This window comes from Aphis gossypii, unplaced genomic scaffold (assembly GCF_020184175.1).
Source record: "Aphis gossypii isolate Hap1 unplaced genomic scaffold, ASM2018417v2 Contig00432, whole genome shotgun sequence".
In the NCBI taxonomy this organism is placed as follows: Eukaryota; Metazoa; Arthropoda; class Insecta; order Hemiptera; family Aphididae; genus Aphis; species Aphis gossypii.
Genome location: NW_026083102.1, coordinates 70,423 through 89,717, shown reverse-complemented (window position 1 = coordinate 89,717; position 19,295 = coordinate 70,423). Strand labels below are relative to the sequence as shown.

Genomic DNA, 19,295 nt, shown 5'->3' with positions numbered 1-19,295 from the left:
ATGGTAGATTAAAAGTTGAATAACTTTATAATTTTAGCGAACATTAATTGAGAGAAACACATTAACATTCGGTTTTTAGAAAAATAAAGTATAAATATTTATTATTTTATTATAACATATATATTTATCAACAATTTTAAGAAAACAACAGCAAAAAAGTCTCGTACAAAATAACATAAATATTTTAACTTAATGAAATATCATAATTATTATCACTTTATCATAATTAATGGTCAGTTGGGCCTCCTTTAGCTTTAATTACTTCGTGCATTCTCTTTCCCATTGACTCAACTAATTTTCTTGTAACAGCAGAGTCAATACTGTTCCATACTTCAAGTATTGCATTTTTTAATTGGTCTTTGTTTCGAGTTGATAATTTTTAAGCGTCTTCTTATTTCATCCCATAAATGTTCTATTGGATTCATGTCTGGTGATTGTGGAGGTGTGTTAAGTTGCTTTGGCACTCGGTATAACAACCATTCTTTAACTTTTTTCGCGGTATGTTTTGGATCGTTATCTTGTTGAAAAATAAACGAATTGCCAATATTTAGTTTTCAGCACTTGCATGCAGATTATTTCTTAATATGTTAAATATATATGTTGATCCATAATACTATCAATAAATACTAAATACCAACACCAGTAGCACTCATACAGCCCCAAACTAATACATTACCACCCATGTTTTACTGTCGGGCACAAATTTTTGCAATCCATCTGCTTATTAGGTTTTCTCCATACCATAACTCGCCCATCTGAACCAAAAATATTAAATTTGCTTTCATCACTAAATAATACAGATTTCCAAAAATCATTTCCCTTATTAATGTGTGACTTCGCAAAATCTAAACGTTTCTTTTTATTTATTTTACTGATAAAAGGTTTTTTTCTAGCTACGCAACCTTATATCCCGCATTTCTAATAACATTACGAATGGTCTGTGGCACAACTTTTATATTATAGTCAGTATCAATCATACCAGCCAGTTTAGGTGCACTGGTTTGGGTTCCATCACAACTTGTCTCAGAATGGCTCTCTTTTGATGCGATTTTAATTTTTGGGGACGACCAGTACGTTTTCTATCTTCAAATGAACCAGTTTCGTTGTACCGGTTTATAATATATTGTACAGTTGAGTGTGATTTCTTTATTATTTGTGCAATATTTCTAAGAGAATTACCATCTTCTCTTAGTTGAACTACTAACTTACGAATATCAATTGGTATTTCCATTGTTCAATGTTAATTGAATTAAACGAACAGTACGAGTACGACTGATGGCTACAGAAACCTATCATCACGCTCGCAATGCTGACCGGGTTTTATCGCCAGCTTATATTATATATTTTGAGATAAAACTTTCAATTAATATGAATTTTTCCCATCTTAATACTATTTTTATTGTTATTCATATTATGTACGGAGACTTTTTTGCTGTTGTTTTCTTTAAATTGTTGATAAATTTATATGTTAATAATAAAATAATAAATATTTATACTTTATTTTTCTAAAAACCGAATGTTAATGTGTTTCTCAATTAATGTTCGCTAAAATTATAAAGTTATTCAACTTTTAATCTATCATTATATGTTAATGAAAAATTCTTTTAACAGTGTACGGAGACTTTTTTTACCCACTGTAGATAGTATAATAATATTGAGATAATTTTTAAGAGGACGCCACACCGAAAGTGAAACGTATACAACGGCCGATAGAAGGCGCTTTTAGGTGTTTTCGCGATCCGCAAGCGCGCGGCGTTTAAGCCACGCCTACTACTCGTAGTCGGCAGCTGGCAGACGACCGACTCGAGTCTCGACCGAGCTCATTCGGGAGCGACGTTTATTATGGTCTGATCTTTCGTATGTGGCGGGTCGCGTATAATATATAAATATATATTATATTATATAAAATTCATACACGTAAATTGCGACGTATTTTTAGTATCAATATACCATAGCGCATAGTATGCGCTATTTATATTTATGGCATTAATAAATACTTACTTCAAAATAAATATAATATATTATAATAATTAAATAATATTATAGGTATAATATTTAATATTTTAATACCTCAACTAAAATTACCATTATTACCTAAATATTAGTTATCTATTGCGTATAATTTACGTTATAATCTTGTATGTGTACCTGTTACCACATAAACGTTTTAGTTTTTATAGAATTATTTATAATATTCTACCTTTTTATTATAGTATTTATTTTATTTATACTTTTATACCAATTATACCTACCTACAATAAAATTTACGAATTTCAAAGATACAATTCACGAGTGCACCACAAAAAAAATATCGATATTTTGTAATTATTAATAATAAAATAATAAATAGAATACTAGTAATTGGTATACATAGTGTAATTATAGTATACATAGTATTTTATCGTTAAAAATTGTATTGAATTAAAATTATGTTATGGACTGTAATGATTAATAAATATTACGGTTTACGAATCATTAGGTATTAGTAATCTACAGTGAACACAAATTCACAAATTGTAGGAAATATTATATAAAAACTTCATAATGCTATTTGTTTACAATTTTATTTGTTTTAAGTACTACCTAATACAATACAAAATTACAAAATATTAGTTATTAATAAATTGTTCAGGTACTTATTAACAAACTATTTAACCATTTTAGTTTTCTTTTCTTTTTTATTGGCTGTGTGCTTCTAAAATATAAGCTGGTTCCCTTATATCACTAATTAATGATCTTTTACCATAAAGGGGGTCAACAATTTCCGGTAATAAACATTCTAAATAAAATCTAAAACAAAATACAACAAATAAATACCATTTACCTAACTACAAGTAATTTTTGGTAAATGACATGTAGGTATAATTAATATTAAATATAATATTTTTCTCTATTTCTTACAATTGTAATTTTTTAACCATCCTTTGATTCCAAAAATCCACATCAAAAAAATTTGTTCAACTTGTCCAATTACTTGAAAATAATACGTGTGATCTTTCTTCAGAGATATCATACTTTCTTTTACCGAACAATATGGTAACTAAATTAATATGATAAACAAATTTTAGATTTTATATAAACATTATAGTATAGTAGTGCATAAAGGTAAATTGTGATAAATGTGTATTGTGTGCTGATCTGAGATAATGATATTGTTTTACATTTTTATATTATAATTCGTCATAAATTATCATACAAACCAAATTTTGTTCAACTGCTTCCAAGGCACTAGTTGTATCTTTTGCAGCGTATGGACATTTTATCTCCAAAATTATATCTTGTCCAACCAGTCCATCTGAACACAGGTTACAATATTTAATTTGTTATTATGTATAAGGTATTACTGAATAGTAAATATATTGTAATGATTAACACGCTGTATACACTATACAGTGTATAACATTGTATATATATATATATATATATATATATAATATACCTATGCAATTTGAATATATATAAATACCTGCATAATTATTAATTTGTATGATTGTGTTACCTGGACTTGCAGCCAAAAAAGGATATTCTCGGTCAATGAATAGTCCACATAACTCCACATGTATTTGGAAAAGTTGTTCAAAATAAGTTCTGGCAAATGGTTCCATTTCTATACCGTAAGCCATTGATTTACAAGTTACAGGTGGCTTATAAAGTATTCCATGGACTTTATTTTTGCAGCTGGTATTGTCCCTCATTTTGCAAACTTCTCCAAATTTCGATGCAGTTAAACGTATATTTCTTTCTTTTAAACCACAACTGACTCTGACTTTGGTCTCTCGTTAATTTTTCAATTTCGACCCGATCAACATTCTGTAGCTTTTTTAAAAATTCATTTTTTTTCTCCACCATATCTTCATTACATAAAATAAGGAAATCGTCTAACGGCTCAGCTAAACCGTAATATTTATCGGGCGCACTAGATGTAAATTTCTGTTTCCTACGAATAACTCCACTATCAAAAAGTTTTCGTCTCCTCATGATAGTATTATTCCGAATTCTATTAATATTTGTTGCATATTTCTTACTAAACATTCCTATTTGAAATAAAATTATTAAGTTGTTCATTGTAAATGTATGAATTATAATATTTAGATTATTTTATTTACCTGGACTTTTAGACATAATTTTTTTTGGACTGTGCGTATATAATTTTAGAATTAAATGCAACAACTGCAGCTTCTATTCGTGTTTTATAATTATTTCCCTGCGTAAAATTGATGCGTTTTCCTCCGATATGCTTATTAATTAGACTGTTGAATTGTTCGCACGGGTTATTGTCTGTATTTTCAATCAAGCTCTCTGTATTTGCAGCTAATCTGTATACGATATTTCGTATATCAGCCATCAAATTGTTTTCTCAGCTTCAGGTACAAAATTGGTTTCTCCAACTTTAGCTCCTTTGCAGAAATACGGGGCACAGTTGTTGTGTTGTCCTAGACGATGATATGGACTATTCATAACATCTTTTCTGAGATCTAAAACATAATATGTGTAGATAAAATTGTTTTAAACAAAAATTAATTTCGATAAATTATATAGCCCAATGCGTAATAAATAAATAAATACAATAAATAAATAGGATATTTACCTGTTATTTTTTGTTGAATTGATGTTTTTTCATTCAATCGATGTTGTTTGATAGCCTTCGTTATGTCTGTACGAAAACGTAAAATATGTGTTGTAATGAATTTACGAATTACAACTGGATACTCAGTTTTTTTGGAAAGAGCCGTCAATTTCATTCCGTAGTTACGCAGAAGGTGGTTCCTACATTCAATTTTTTGAATTTTGAAGCCAGGTCCGTAAGGTAAAACTTCATTCAATCTTTTTGTGACACTGCTGTCACCATCACCTATTATAAATGTGTATCAATATATTATTATGGCATTCAAGTTGTGACGATACAACTAATATTAGCAATGTTATAGTATTCGTTTGTATATTTCAGATCTTACGAATTACAATTATTTTAAAGTTTCTATTTATCTACTTTTTATATTTTATTTCTTACCAATAAGTTTATTATATTTTAACCCGTGCATATTTAAACTATTAGAAAATCCTTCTAATATACCATCTGCTTCCATAGCTGTAGATGACTTTTTCCAATTAAGAAAACAAACGTGAACAGGTGCCTCACATTTTTTATTTAAAGCTCGTTGGCAAACAGAACAGTAACTGTTACGTATTCCTACAAATAACACTTTTTTAGTGTTAAATCCAATAATAGTCGCCTGAAAAAGAATTCATGTTTTATTTTAAATTATTTTGATCTTTTTATAATTTTAAATTTTATGTTTCTTACTGCTCCAGAAAATGAGTTATATTTTGTTTTGTAAGATCTTTTTGACCACTGACCATCAGCTATAACTGTACACATTGGTACACCGCATTCATCTACATTTCCATTTTTAATTGCTAATTGTCTTTCTTCGTCTCCAGCTTTTATCATTTCTTCGATTGCAGCATCATTTACTGAATTACTTACAACAGATAGATTATGCAGGTATGATGTAGAAGAGAGAGATGGAAGTTCAATCGAAGAAGATAATTCGGAGAGTTGCGTGTGCCCTATTCCTATATTAATTATTATATTATTTATATAATTTTTTTAAATAAATTATTACAAAATATGAACACTAAGAAACATTATAAATAAATAACTAAAACTGTAAATACCTATTGCCAAGCTGCCATTTACTATTGCTTTATTAATGGTCAAATATACATTACTATTTTCTGATGTTATAGTAGAAATAGCATTACACATTTTACATCGGAATGAAAAAATAGACATGTACCCTTTACGTGTTTCGGATAAAAATTCCATGTCTAAAAACGAGCACTCGAATGGCTTATGTCGGATTTTTTGTATTTGATCAAATAAATGCCTTATGTCTACGATTCGCCTACCTTCAAGACATCTATAAAAATAAAAAATAATAAACAATATTTCATATAATGTTTTAATTTTTTTCTAATGTAGGTATACCGTGTGTAGTGATTTAGGGAATAAGTTAGGAAAGTAGGATAAGGTTATTTAATTTTTAATCTAAAATAAAGTCTTCCTTAAATCAGAAAACACACGGCTCTCTAATAGGTATATAGTATTATGTATAAACAATTTATTTTACTCGGAATTTATAGATTCTTCATTAGCAGTTGAAGTTGAAGTTGAACAATGCAGTTCTTCGCACAAACTATGATTCATTATATCTGTTACGCTATGTTCAGAAATTCCAATTTGACTTTTTTTTACAGATATAAAGGTTTTGCAATCATTGCAGGTGTAATGTTAGAGATAGGAGCAAATGAGCTAATGCTACTTGGCGTTACATCAAAGTTCAAACTGCAGCTAAAGTTAATTTAACAAAATAAATAAAATTGATTCTTTAATATTTAGTGTGTAAAATAAAAATACTTTATTACCTATTTCTGGAGCCCGTGGGCATATTATGTTAACATTTTTTAAATAAAATACATAATATATACATTAGATTAAATAAAATAAATCAAAATGATGTGAAAATTTAACTGTGTATAAAATATAACGCTAATATAATCATTTTATAAAAATGTCAAGTATTTAGAATTTACAAAAAATCGTTTTTGAGTTACAGCATATTAAAGAAATCAATATTTTTGAAAACTGTAATACATTTTTTCACTTTTGACCCCCCAAAGTACCAACTCAATACGATTTTCTACCAAAAACTATTCCTAAAATTGAAGCACTTTTACTGTTTCAAAACTTGATTTACAAAATTAAATAATGCAGCATGTGCATATGATGTCAATATTAGAATTAGATTAAAAAATAAGTAGAATAAAATATTAATTTAAGTATTTAATTTTTATTGTATACGAATTATCTTCAAAAAAGGTTGAATTTAAATTTAAATCAATGTTCACATTATTAGAATTGTTATCAGCTGTACTCGAAATTTCATTTCTAAAAATTAATTATTTTTTAAAAGTGTACATTTAATTGTAATTTTATTCTTTCATGGTAACAGTTTGCACCACTCAAAAACGTTTATTTAATACAATAATAATTGTTACGAATAAACTTACGAGTTTTCAATATCTTCTACCATAAATTGTGCTGCCGTAGATGGCAAATTGTTCTTTTTCTCGTTAAAACTGTTTATAAACATAAATTTATTAAAATGTTTATAAAAATTAGGAGTATTTTATTTAGCTTACGAATCATTATTTTGAGTTGAACATTCTTTATTTCATTTTCTCAATGCGGTCTTTCATTATTGTTTTGATAGACCTTTTTTTTGAAACGCGTGATTTAATTTTTTAATTTATCATTCGGCAAGTCCAGTGGTAATACATCATTCGTATAATTCACCAGTGAAGTGTCATATTTATTATTTTTTATTAGTTTGAATACACTTTTTAACATATTTTAGATGAAAAATATTTAGCTATTACCATGGGATTTTTCTCATTAGGTAACAGAGTAGTACCTGTCGCTTCCCACTCAATGCCATCTGTAATTTTTTCGATTCATCATATTCAATATATATGTACCACTTACCTGGTTGTGGCTCAAGTTGTGTACATTCAATGCTTTCAGTTAAAAATGGTTTTTTAAGTATTTGTATTGCTTCTTTCAAGTTGATACGAAAACGATTCGGTAAAAAATAAATTTTAACATTCTTTGAATTTTTTGATTCACTTTGATATTTAAACATATTCAGTATAAAAACAAAATAATGTTTGAGCTATGATGATATTGTAAACGTTATAATTTAATAACTAATAGTACAAGAACTATTTTCTTTCTGACACAATGTTCATGAATAAATATCGGCTGGCTATGAATTATTTCAACAAATAGATCATTATATTGAACTATTGACGAATTTCAAATTTAATCTTCGATTATAATACACAACATAATATCAATATATCATGACTAAGATTTTAATTCTCCTTTACATTGTTATAGACAATTATAGACCAATTATAGACCATGCACCATGCATATTATAAATCATTATACATCATTAAAATTGTACATAATATAATTAGTTGTTATAATTATAATTGCTTATAATAATACTAAATTAACTGTATAATAATAATATTAAATAAATAAATAATATTATTAAAAATATCTCCATTTATTAATAAAATTAAAGTAACATTATTGTTATCTACTAGGCAATAAATTCCAACATTTAAGTCATTCCATCAATTGAATATAGGTATTTTGTCACAAGATTACAAGTGGTTCAGTCAGCTATTTGACATTGTTGTATATTATTAAAATTTATAGTTTAATTCAAGAATCAATACAGAAGCTAAGAAAACTGATATTTTAAGAAAGGTAAGAAATATTTATTTACATATTTTGTTTTTATGGTTATGGAGCTAGGTATAGTCAGTCTTGTAAAGTACTTCATGTAAAAGTATTCAAATATTATTTAAGTGCTTACTCAAATAATTATTTTCAAATACTTATTCGTCTAAGTTTATATAATATTTTTTCTATTTTAGTTTAAATTTTAATCGCGGGTAAAAAAATTTTTTGTGGTTTTTTATTTTTTTTACTCTGAATATATTCAACCGTAAATTCTAATAGGTACTTCGACAAAAAAATAAAATGTGTATATTTTTATAGTTACACCAAATGATACAGTGCAATATGGTTTATAAAATAAACTTAAAATTTAAATCGGTCGGTGCTGTTGATTTATAAGGTAAAAAAAATTATTTAGAAAAAAATGAAAGTAGGTATTTGAAAGTATCCACAAATACTTTTTTAAAGTTTTTAAATTCGTCCTCAAATAATTTTTTACTGAGTATATCAAATACTTGTTTTAAATACTTTTCAAAATAAGTATCTGTATCTGTATTTGAATACATTTAAAAAGTATCTTTAGAAGACTGGAGCAGGTTCTGCACTGTGAATCTTATGTAATCGTGATGTACCTGTATATAACTATAACTTTTGATTTTATTAATTATACATCTTAAATATTCAATTAGATAAGCTGCGTTGTAACATAAGTCAAAACAAAAAAAAAATAAACAAAAATGGATTTTTGGACAAGGATATGCTATAATTATACCATACTGCTGCAGATACTTCTCATCTGTCCACATTCTACTTGGGAAACTTCATTTCAAAATGCAGATGACGAATTTTACAAACTGAAGTCAACCAATGACAGCCCGGGATTACAATATGAGATTGTAGGTAAAGCTAAATTATGTAAAAGTAGTTGGACTATTAATACGTATTTAGATTTAAGATACTTAGATAATAGTTTAGATATTAATAAATCAATGTTAAAATCAATTAAAACGTATGAAAATTAGTAATATAACTTTCATATCTGTACTTCGATTAAAAAAACAAATACTTGAGTTAGGAAAGGAAATTATAGTACTTAGACAATTAGCTGAACACGATAAAAGAGTTAAAAGGTCTTTCGAATCCGGAGGTTCGGCACTACAATGGATGTTTGGTATTGCCGATGCCGACGACGTTCGAAGATATGATAGCACCATAAATAATATGGAGAAAGATCAAAATAAAATGTTAAGAATTGTTCACGATCAAGTATCGATTTTGAGAAGTACAATTAGTAACTTAAATGACACAATTACATCATTCAATGAAAATAAAATTTTATTTGATTTCAATATGAAAAAGGTAGAAACAAATTTAAATAAGTTTAGTAATGAACTATCTGAAGCAAAAAAAGAAATGTTTGATATTGAATTAGTATATTTGATTGAAAATAATATGTTTGAGTTAGAAATGTTTATAACTAGAATACAGAGAATGATATCCAATGCACACATTAATAAAGTAGATGCTTTTGTAATGACGCCTAATCAAATTTTATCGGAAATAAAAAGTATTGAAAATATTCTTCCCGATGATTTAAAAATGCCAGTAAAATTCGATTTAGAAAATATTCATCAAATATTCAAAATAATGAGTGTCGAACTACATTTTATAAATGATAAATTAATATTTTCAATGAAAATTCCACTATGTATTATCGATAATTTCAACTTATATCATATTTTACCTATTTACGTCCCAATTAATGAATACGGTCAATTTCTACACATGACTGAAAGCCCGATGTATTTATTAGCGGACGAAATGGTTACAAAATATTTTCAATGGCCTAATATCAAAAACTGTATAGTAGTTGCTAATATATTTGTATGCACTTTTAATGAAATGATACACAACGGTGAGACGGATCCCATCTGTGTAACAGAACTACTAAAGAACTCAGTAAGTAGACCATCACTATGTGAAACTTTTATTACAGAATTCAAAAAAGAAATGTGGTATCCATCATTTTTAAAAATAATTGGTACTTTGTGTGTGAAAAACCAACGACCATCACAATAATTTGTAACAAGCAAACTAAAAATTTTAAAATTAAAATTCAAAATTCTGGTAAATTATACTTAAAATCTGGTTGTTTTGCTTTTACTGCGAAAGGCGTTCTTAGAACAGAACAATCTTTAGAAACATCACTTCCAGTCACTATACCAATTGAATTATCCCTTTTAAATGATTCTTGTTGTAATATCTCTGTACACCAATCATACCCAAAACCAATTCACCTAAATGAAATAAAGAATCTCAAATTTAATAAAGATGCTTTCAACCGAATAAACTTACAACTAGACCAACAAGACAAATAATTATCTGTTATTATGGATAAAACATATGACTTCGTTTATGCAAATAAATACTTAATATTAATTGTATTTATATTAATAATATATTGTATTTTTAAGTATTTTAAAAATGTAAAAAGGAAATCATCCGTGGAAAATGATATAGAACTCGGTTATCGTCCCTGTGCTTCACAAGTATAATGTATTACTGTATTCGTTTTATTATTTATTACCAATTTTATTAAATTTGATAGGTTTTTTTTTTTTTGTTGCAATTCATTTAACTTTCTGATAATTTTATACACTATTAAGTAAAATAAATAAGTTTTATAATAATTCATAAGTAATAAATATGTTTAAAAATTAATTTTTAATTTTGTAACGATATAATATAATATAATCTTCTGGTTCTAATAATTATTAATTATTATTTACATTATAAAGTAAAAAACAAAACAGCTGTATAATAATAATATAATTAATATGTTAAAAACTAATTTTTAATTTATTGTTGTAACAATATATTATAATCTTTTAATAATCATTTACATTATCAGTAAGACATTATTAAATAATAATGAGTTGTATTATAAATAATGTAAATATGTTTATATTTGTTATTGTTATATTAAGTGTAATTGTACTATATTATAGTAATTAAAATATAATCAAATTTTGATTGTTTAATTTTTAATGCGTAATACCTAGTACATGGTACATTTGTATATTATTGTTTTATTAATGTTTTGTGTCAATTAAAGTCGATTTTCAATCATTGTATAATGTTCCTATATCATGCAAAAAAATAAACTTTATATTATAATATAATTATTTTTTCACCTAAAATAGCTGATGTTTTAACAGTTTTTAAGTACACTCTAACATGCATCATTCTTCTTTATTCAAACGAGTTAAAAAAAAAAAATTGTCAAAAGCGGATAATTTTCACCAAAATCTTCGTCTCTATGCGATAGAAATCAAACAGAAATGGTCGGGAATAAAATAATATTATTTTCATACCGCCGAGTTTGAATGGATTATCATATTATTATTTACAGCGGAGTGCTTCTTGACAATAACCGGTTAGGAATATGGATACGGTTGTTATTGCGGGTCGGGGGGTATCAAACGTTATCGAACACTGCCGTAATATAATTTAGGCAGCACCAGTCGCCCGGCAGTCGGCTGTAATTTTCCGCGGTTTTCTTATAAAACATACTTTGCGCGTTCCAAGAATATGGGTTACTGAGTGGTTTTATTGTAAAAACACCTATAAATAAAATTGTAGAGGAGATACAAATCTGGTTCTGTAAGAAGTCCGATTCTTGATATCTGTAAATTTTGTGAAAGATATTTCATGTTTCATAATGCCATTTTTTACCTTTTTTCGACAGTTATTTTTAGGACTTAAAAATTAAAAAATTAAAATTTGGGCTTCTTACGGAACCAGATTTGTATCTCCTCTACAATTTTGTTCATAGGTGTTTTTACAATAAAACCACTCAGTAACCCATATTCTTGGAACGCGCAAACGTGTTTTTAAAAGAAATTTTTTGTGTAAATATTTTGATGTGGCGTCCTCTTAATGAACACGTAGAAGACGGAGTGGAGTATGGAGAGGAAAAAACAATTAAAACGGTGTCATCGTCGCGCATAAGCGATAAGCACTATGTTTGGCGCGAACACAAGTATTGCAACGAATGGTATACAATTCTTGAAATCCAAATAAAGATTCAAATGTAGGTCTACTACGGTCCATAAGTGCTTCTAAAAATTCTATACAATCTTGTTGCTGTTGCAGAGTATATAATATTGTCTCGTTGTCCAAATATTCTCTGATTGTTCGAGTATCACATGACCCACTGTTACTTGTATATTCGTGTAAGCTATGTTGAAGTGTTGGTCCGAGTTGATTATTGCGAATTTCATTTACAAGAGATTGGCAATTAAAAAGAACCTGTATGACAGAATTAGCATAACATGATACACCATCAATGTTAGTAAAGCCACAAAATATACTACTTGATGTTATGTCAACTTTATTCTTAATACTTGATATTTTTATTGTTTTTGGATTTTTTGACACAGTTGCATTATCACTTATTGTTTCTAATAATGAATCTGACCTTATGTTGCAATTTTCTGGAACTTTGAGAGTATTACTATTGACCTGAATAAATTGAATATCATTAATTATGATATTATAATCAACTATTTTGGTTGATTTATTTTTAGTTTCTGGAACCAAAATAGTGTCACTATCAACCTGTATGAACTCAATATCGTCCAAGTTATTATTATTCAGGACCTTAGTTGATTTAATCGATTTTTAGATTTTTCCACAGAAATCCATCGATTACAGGAACGTTTGGTTTAATAAAATTGTTTTTTACTTCTTCTTGTACAATTTGGTCATCAACAGTCTCAGAATATTTTTCTATTTCCTTGAAAGTATCTATGTCCATAACCAAAATAGGTCTGTGATCACTTATGAGGGACTCGTACACCAAAGCCGCAATGTCAACATTTGTAATGACATTGTCAATGGTTGTTCCATGATCTGTAGTAATACCGTCAACCAATATTTTGTAATTGAAATGTTTTAATATTTGAACTAGTTGTTTTGGCGGTTTGTTGAAGTTTACATTGAAATCACCAATAAAGATAACATTGTTTTTAGTGGAAGCTACCGTTTCAATGAAATCACAAAGCTTCTGTACAGGAAAATTTGGCGATGAATATATCCCAATATAGGTAATATTTTCAATGATAACTTCAATGGCTTCTAAGTGTGTGTTTTTCTTTTGATCTTGAAGCAATGTTGTGCTGCAGGTTATTTCTTTATGATTAATGGATACTCCAACAAAACAAATAGAACCACTTTTACCATTTGCATGTATACTGTCTATTCTACAGCATTCAGTATGGTTCTTAATGGTATATGTGTCAGTTGATTTTGAACCAGTTTGTTGGCAGAACATTATTTTAGATTGTAAAAGAACGATATCCGCATTAATATGAGCTTCATATTTCTTTAAAGACCTTATATTGTGTGACATGCAGGAAAGTGGCATGTTGTGTGTCACAATTCTAGAAAAGCGCGGAATAAGAGCACAACTTGGTGTCCTAAGTCTGCACATTTCATGTTCAACTTTTGCAGAAGGTTTTGGTGGCTTTGCAGGAAAGTAGTCTATACGCAAACCTTGAGCCGAAGTTGCTCGACTACATCCTACATATAACATATTGCACTTCAAGAGTTTTTGAGGTATATGAAATGCTACAGATTGATATGTGGCACCTTGACTTTTGTGTACCGTCAATGCCAAAGCTTCTACTAAGGGCAATTGCATTCTAGTTACTTTATGGTGCTCTGCATTACCGAGTTGAAATTCTAATTTTATGATTTCAATTGGTGTCCACTTGCACATATCATCTGTGTGTTCGCCTTCGGGTTTAAGTTTGTCTCTTATCTTCTGTCTGGTTAGTGACCCCACCTCTGGCTCATCAAACTTGATCCAAACCCTTTTTGCAACTTCTTTACCTCCTGCAGTCTGTCCTTTGTTTATTTGCATGAGTTCTCCGATTGCACCGTTCACTATGCCGTCTTCGGTCGAAATTTTAGCTATCACCATGTATTTAGCTGTTTCTTTTAAAACTAATCTTAAAGCTAAACCCATAGTCTTTTGTCGTGGCAGTTTCTTGGCAGATTCAATATCCGATCGTTTCGCAGACGTATCAATGGCTTCGGATATGAAACTAACTTGATTCATAGAGTTAAGCACTCTCTTGTTCATTTCATCGACTTCGTTATTAGTAGCCCAAAGATGCATTACTTGTGGTTGAAAAGTAATGTCTAGGTGGGTTATAAGATTTTGGAAATATTTTACATCAGCTTCCTCCAACTGTCCTCTGGCCAACTTTGTTAACATTATTGCAAATTGTTTGTCATCTTTTTGGCGCATTATTTCAGTCAACTCATAAAACTTGAATGTTTCCCAAATAGATTTAATCGATAACATTTCTACAGCACTTGGAAATTTAGACAATATTTCTTCAAAACTATCGTACAATGGTGTTGCTAATACCGGTGCTAATTGAAAGAAATCGCCAAACACTACTACATTTATGTCACCGAATGGTTTATTAGTAGTATAAATATGGGGCGTCTGGCTCCATTTTTCAGCGGAGATGAAAAAAGTTTGAGGAGGTATTGTCTCCTTGCAGTGTAAGAAATTCCCGCTGTTAAATGGAGTCAGTCGCCCCACATTGTTTCAGGGAAACCATGAGGCGTTTGGCTCCATTTTTATAGGGACACAAAAAATGTTTAAAGCGGAATGTCCTTCTTTCAGTATAAAAAATCTCCCTATTACTTTTACTGAAAATAAAACATGATTAGTTATTAGTTAAACGAATCATATTCGTTTAAATTTCTGAAATAAATAAAATCATTTTTTTTATTATCATTTTGTTTATTTATTTTAAATTAATTAATAGTATTTAACATCAAGTATTTTAAATAAATCAGTTTTTTAATATTATTCACACTAGTTTTTTTTAATAACAAATATATTACAGTGACCCCTACTCAATAGTATAAATATGCGGAGATGAAAAAAGTTTGAGGGGGTATGGTCCTCTTTCAGTGTAAGAAATTCCCGCTATAAAATGGAGCCAGTCGCCCCACGTTGTTTCAGGGAAACCATGAGGCGTTTGGCTCCATTTTTATGGGGACACGAAAAATGTTTAAAGCGGAATGTCCTTCTTTCAGTATAAAAAATCTCCCTATTACTTTTACTGAAAATAAAACATGATTAGTTATTAGTTAAACGAATCATATTCGTTTAAATTTCTGAAATAAATAAAATCATTTTTTTTATTATCATTTTGTTTATTTATTTTAAATTAATTAATAGTATTTAACATCAAGTATTTTAAATAAATCAGTTTTTTAATATTATTCACACTAGTTTTTTTTAATAACAAATATATTACAGTGACCCCTACTCAATAGTATAAATATGCGGAGATGAAAAAAGTTTGAGGGGGTATGGTCCTCTTTCAGTGTAAGAAATTCCCGCTATAAAATGGAGCCAGTCGCCCCACGTTGTTTCAGGGAAACCATGAGGCGTTTGGCTCCATTTTTATGGGGACACGAAAAATGTTTAAAGCGGAATGTCCTTCTTCAGTATAAAAATCTTCCTATTACTTTTACTGAAAATAAAACATGATTAGTTGTTAGTTAAACGAATCATTTTCGTTTAAATTTCTGAAATAAATAAAAACATTTTTTTTTTTTATTATTATCATTTTGTTTATTTATTTTAAATTAATTAATAGTATTTAACATCAAGTATTTTAAATAAATCAGTTTTTTAATATTATTCACACTAGTTTTCTTACTTCTCTAGTAAAAGGTACATATTCAACAATGCGATCATGAATTAATAAACAATAAGCAGTTACACCTGTAAGAGATTCCGATGCTTCAATTTCCAATTGAACATCTACTGATGATGCTGTAGCCGAATCGTTCTGTTTTGAAGTATCGATAACTACAATTGGAGCGTTCGATAGAAAAGTAGAGGGACTTAATAAGGGGTTTCGTATATTTTTTTCATAGTACGATTCTTGAAACGATGGATGTATACATATCATATAATAAGGTGAAATTATTTTTCGTAAAATCTAAATTCAAATTATCATATGGATAAGCTATTGAGTTAAGAAATACTTTAACGTTTGTTATATTACAGTGATCAAATATACTACAATCTTTTTCTAACGAATTTTTACGTCCTTTTTGTAATCCTATTATGATAAATCGTGGTTTTTCTAATTTTTATGCTGTCTTCAAGTTCCACACTACTTTTTTTGTGGTTCCGAGTTCAGGATATTCAAAAGTTTCAAAAGATCTGAACGGGATAAACAAACTTTTTTCTTTTTCAATAAGTTTTAATAATTTTAACCTTTCTTCATCATCAACAGTAATATGTGGAACCTTCCAAACTATTTTATTCAAATCAACTTTTCCAGAATTTGTACTTGCACTGGTTATTACCTTTAGAGCGTTTAAATCGTTATGACATCGAGTTAATATTAGTTCTAATCTAGAATTAACTAATATCTTTTTAAAGTCTTCAAATAGACCTAACCAATATTTCAACGGAATGCATGCACTAAATTCTCCATTATTATTTGCTGGGTTTGAACTATTTTTAAAAATCCAACCAGCATTTTCATAACAATTATAATTATCAGGTGTACCTGATAGATAACCTTTTAACGAACTGGTAATACCAAGTACACGTGTTCTATCTACTTCTATTCCATTGATTTCAAGTCGTATTTGATCAAAGAGATAGGAAAAACCGTTATTAGTAAGTTTTACTTTTCCAGCATCTGATACTTGACCTTCTAAATATGTATTTAGAAGCAAACAGTATAGCAAACAGTATAGGACCTTTATTAGGATTTGAAAAAACAAATTATGAACCACACTTGCAAAACATTGATGGGCATCGTTCAAAGAAAGTGGTAAATTTAAACAATGTTAATTCAATAAAAGTAATGTGCAGTATAGCTCAAGGTTCATTCAACAACCACATGCCAAGTCATTCAATTTATGAGTTTTCTTCTACTGAGAACATAGGGGTGAAGCTGATTCAATCTCCAACTAACCTAATATATTATAAATTAAATAAAACAAATATCGATTTAATAACTATACAATTAGTTGATCAAGATCATAATCCGATAAACAATTTAGGTGAAAAATTAGTAATCAATCTACATATTAAACGTTACGGATCTTAAGATGGGATTAAAATTTAATATAAGCCCATTACAAAAGATAAATCTTGCTAGTCATATAACTAAAGCGTTAAACTAATAACGGTTTTTCCTATCTCTTTGATCAAATACGACTTGAAATCAATGGAATAGAAGTAGATAGAACACGTGTACTTGGTATTACCAGTTCGTTAAAAGGTTATCTATCAGGTACACCTGATAATTATAATTGTTATGAAAATGCTGGTTGGATTTTTAAAATAGTTCAAACCCAGCAAATAATAATGGAGAATTTAGTGCATGCATTCCGTTGAAATATTGGTTAGGTCTATTTGAAGACTTTAAAAAGATATTAGTTAATTCTAGATTAGAACTAATATTAACTCGATGTCATAACGATTTAAACGCTCTAAAGGTAATAACCAGTGCAAGTACAAATTCTGGAAAAGTTGATTTGAATAAAATAGTTTGGAAGGTTCCACATATTACTGTTGATGATGAAGAAAGGTTAAAATTATTAAAACTTATTGAAAAAGAAAAAGTTTGTTTTATCCCGTTCAGATCTTTTGAAACTTTTGAATATCCTGAACTCGGAACCACAAAAAAGTAGTGTGGAACTTGAAGACAGCATAAAAATTAGAAAAACCACGATTTATCATAATAGGATTACAAAAAGGACGTAAAAATTCGTTAGAAAAAGATTGTAGTATATTGATCACTGTAATATAACAAACGTTAAAGTATTTCTTAACTCAATAGCTTATCCATATGATAATTTGAATTTAGATTTTACGAAAAATAATTTCACCTTATTATATGATATGTATACATCGTTTCAAGAATCGTACTATGAAAAAAATATACGAAACCCCTTATTAAGTCCCTCTACTTTTCTATCGAACGCTCCAATTGTAGTTATCGATACTTCAAAACAGAACGATTCGGCTACAGCATCATCAGTAGATGTTCAATTGAAATTGAAGCATCGGAATCTCTTACAGGTGTAACTGCTTATTGTTTATTAATTCATGATCGCATTGTTGAATATGTACCTTTTACTAGAGAAGTAAGAAAACTAGTGTGAATAATATTAAAAAACTGATTTATTTAAAATACTTGATGTTAAATACTATTAATTAATTTAAAATAAATAAACAAAATGATAATAATAAAAAAAAAAAATGTTTTTATTTATTTCAGAAATTTAAACGAAAATGATTCGTTTAACTAACAACTAATCATGTTTTATTTTCAGTAAAAGTAATAGGAAGATTTTTATACTGAAGAAGGACATTCCGCTTTAAACATTTTTCGTGTCCCCATAAAAATGGAGCCAAACGCCTCATGGTTTCCCTGAAACAACGTGGGGCGACTGGCTCCATTTTATAGCGGGAATTTCTTAGCACTCCCAGACATTAAACTACCGAGAGCTGATAACCCTGCGAAAATAGGAATTAGAGGAATCGCACCTCCTGTCTGACCTGGTGTTAAAATCAATCTTTTACCATTAGGATTTTTCTTAACCTTTCCTTTTTTTGCAGCTAGTGTTCTCTTTTTTATTTTTTTATTACTTTTATGTTTACCTTTATAACTCATACCTATTTTCTGTTTAACCTTCATCATATTTTATTTCAGTATTTATAAAGAAGTTTATAAAACCTTCACCAGTCTTATCTGATTTCTACTTACAGGTTGAGCACACTATCTTTCACTGGTTATAAATTTAAAAGATCCAGAGTATTTATAAGAAAAAAAAATGGATTTGATTGAACAGAAAGATAAATTAGATATTTCGAACGTTGATACTCAAATAATAAAAAAAACGTCAAGACATG

General features: G+C 28.4%; 1 protein-coding gene and 1 pseudogene across 1 annotated transcript; one reads left to right on the top strand and one right to left on the bottom strand.

Moving 5' to 3' along the window:
• Positions 1 to 2,779: 2,779 nt before the first annotated feature.
• LOC126554107 (uncharacterized) lies at positions 2,780 to 4,024 on the bottom strand. Its single transcript, XM_050209213.1, has 4 exons — positions 3,500 to 4,024; positions 3,201 to 3,295; positions 2,902 to 3,040; positions 2,780 to 2,790 (listed from the first exon to the last, which is right to left on the bottom strand). Exons 1-4 carry the CDS (start codon positions 3,693 to 3,695, stop codon positions 2,780 to 2,782), a joined length of 441 nt encoding a protein of 146 aa, XP_050065170.1. The 5' UTR covers positions 3,696 to 4,024.
• A 4,986-nt stretch (positions 4,025 to 9,010) lies between these two features.
• LOC126554106 (uncharacterized) lies at positions 9,011 to 10,872 on the top strand (annotated as a pseudogene).
• Positions 10,873 to 19,295: the final 8,423 nt, after the last annotated feature.

Bases quoted from the DNA above. Each gene is read 5' to 3' on its own strand.
- LOC126554107 (XM_050209213.1), bottom strand. From the start codon at position 3,695: ATGAGGGACAATACCAGCTGCAAAAATAAAGTCCATGGAATACTTTAT. The intron at 3,296-3,499 runs GTAACACAATCA...ACCTGTGTTCAG, and splicing joins TTTTTTGGCTGCAAGTCCAG to ATGGACTGGTTGGACAAGAT. The intron at 3,041-3,200 runs GTTTGTATGATA...ATATTAATTTAG, and splicing joins AAGCAGTTGAACAAAATTTG to TTACCATATTGTTCGGTAAA.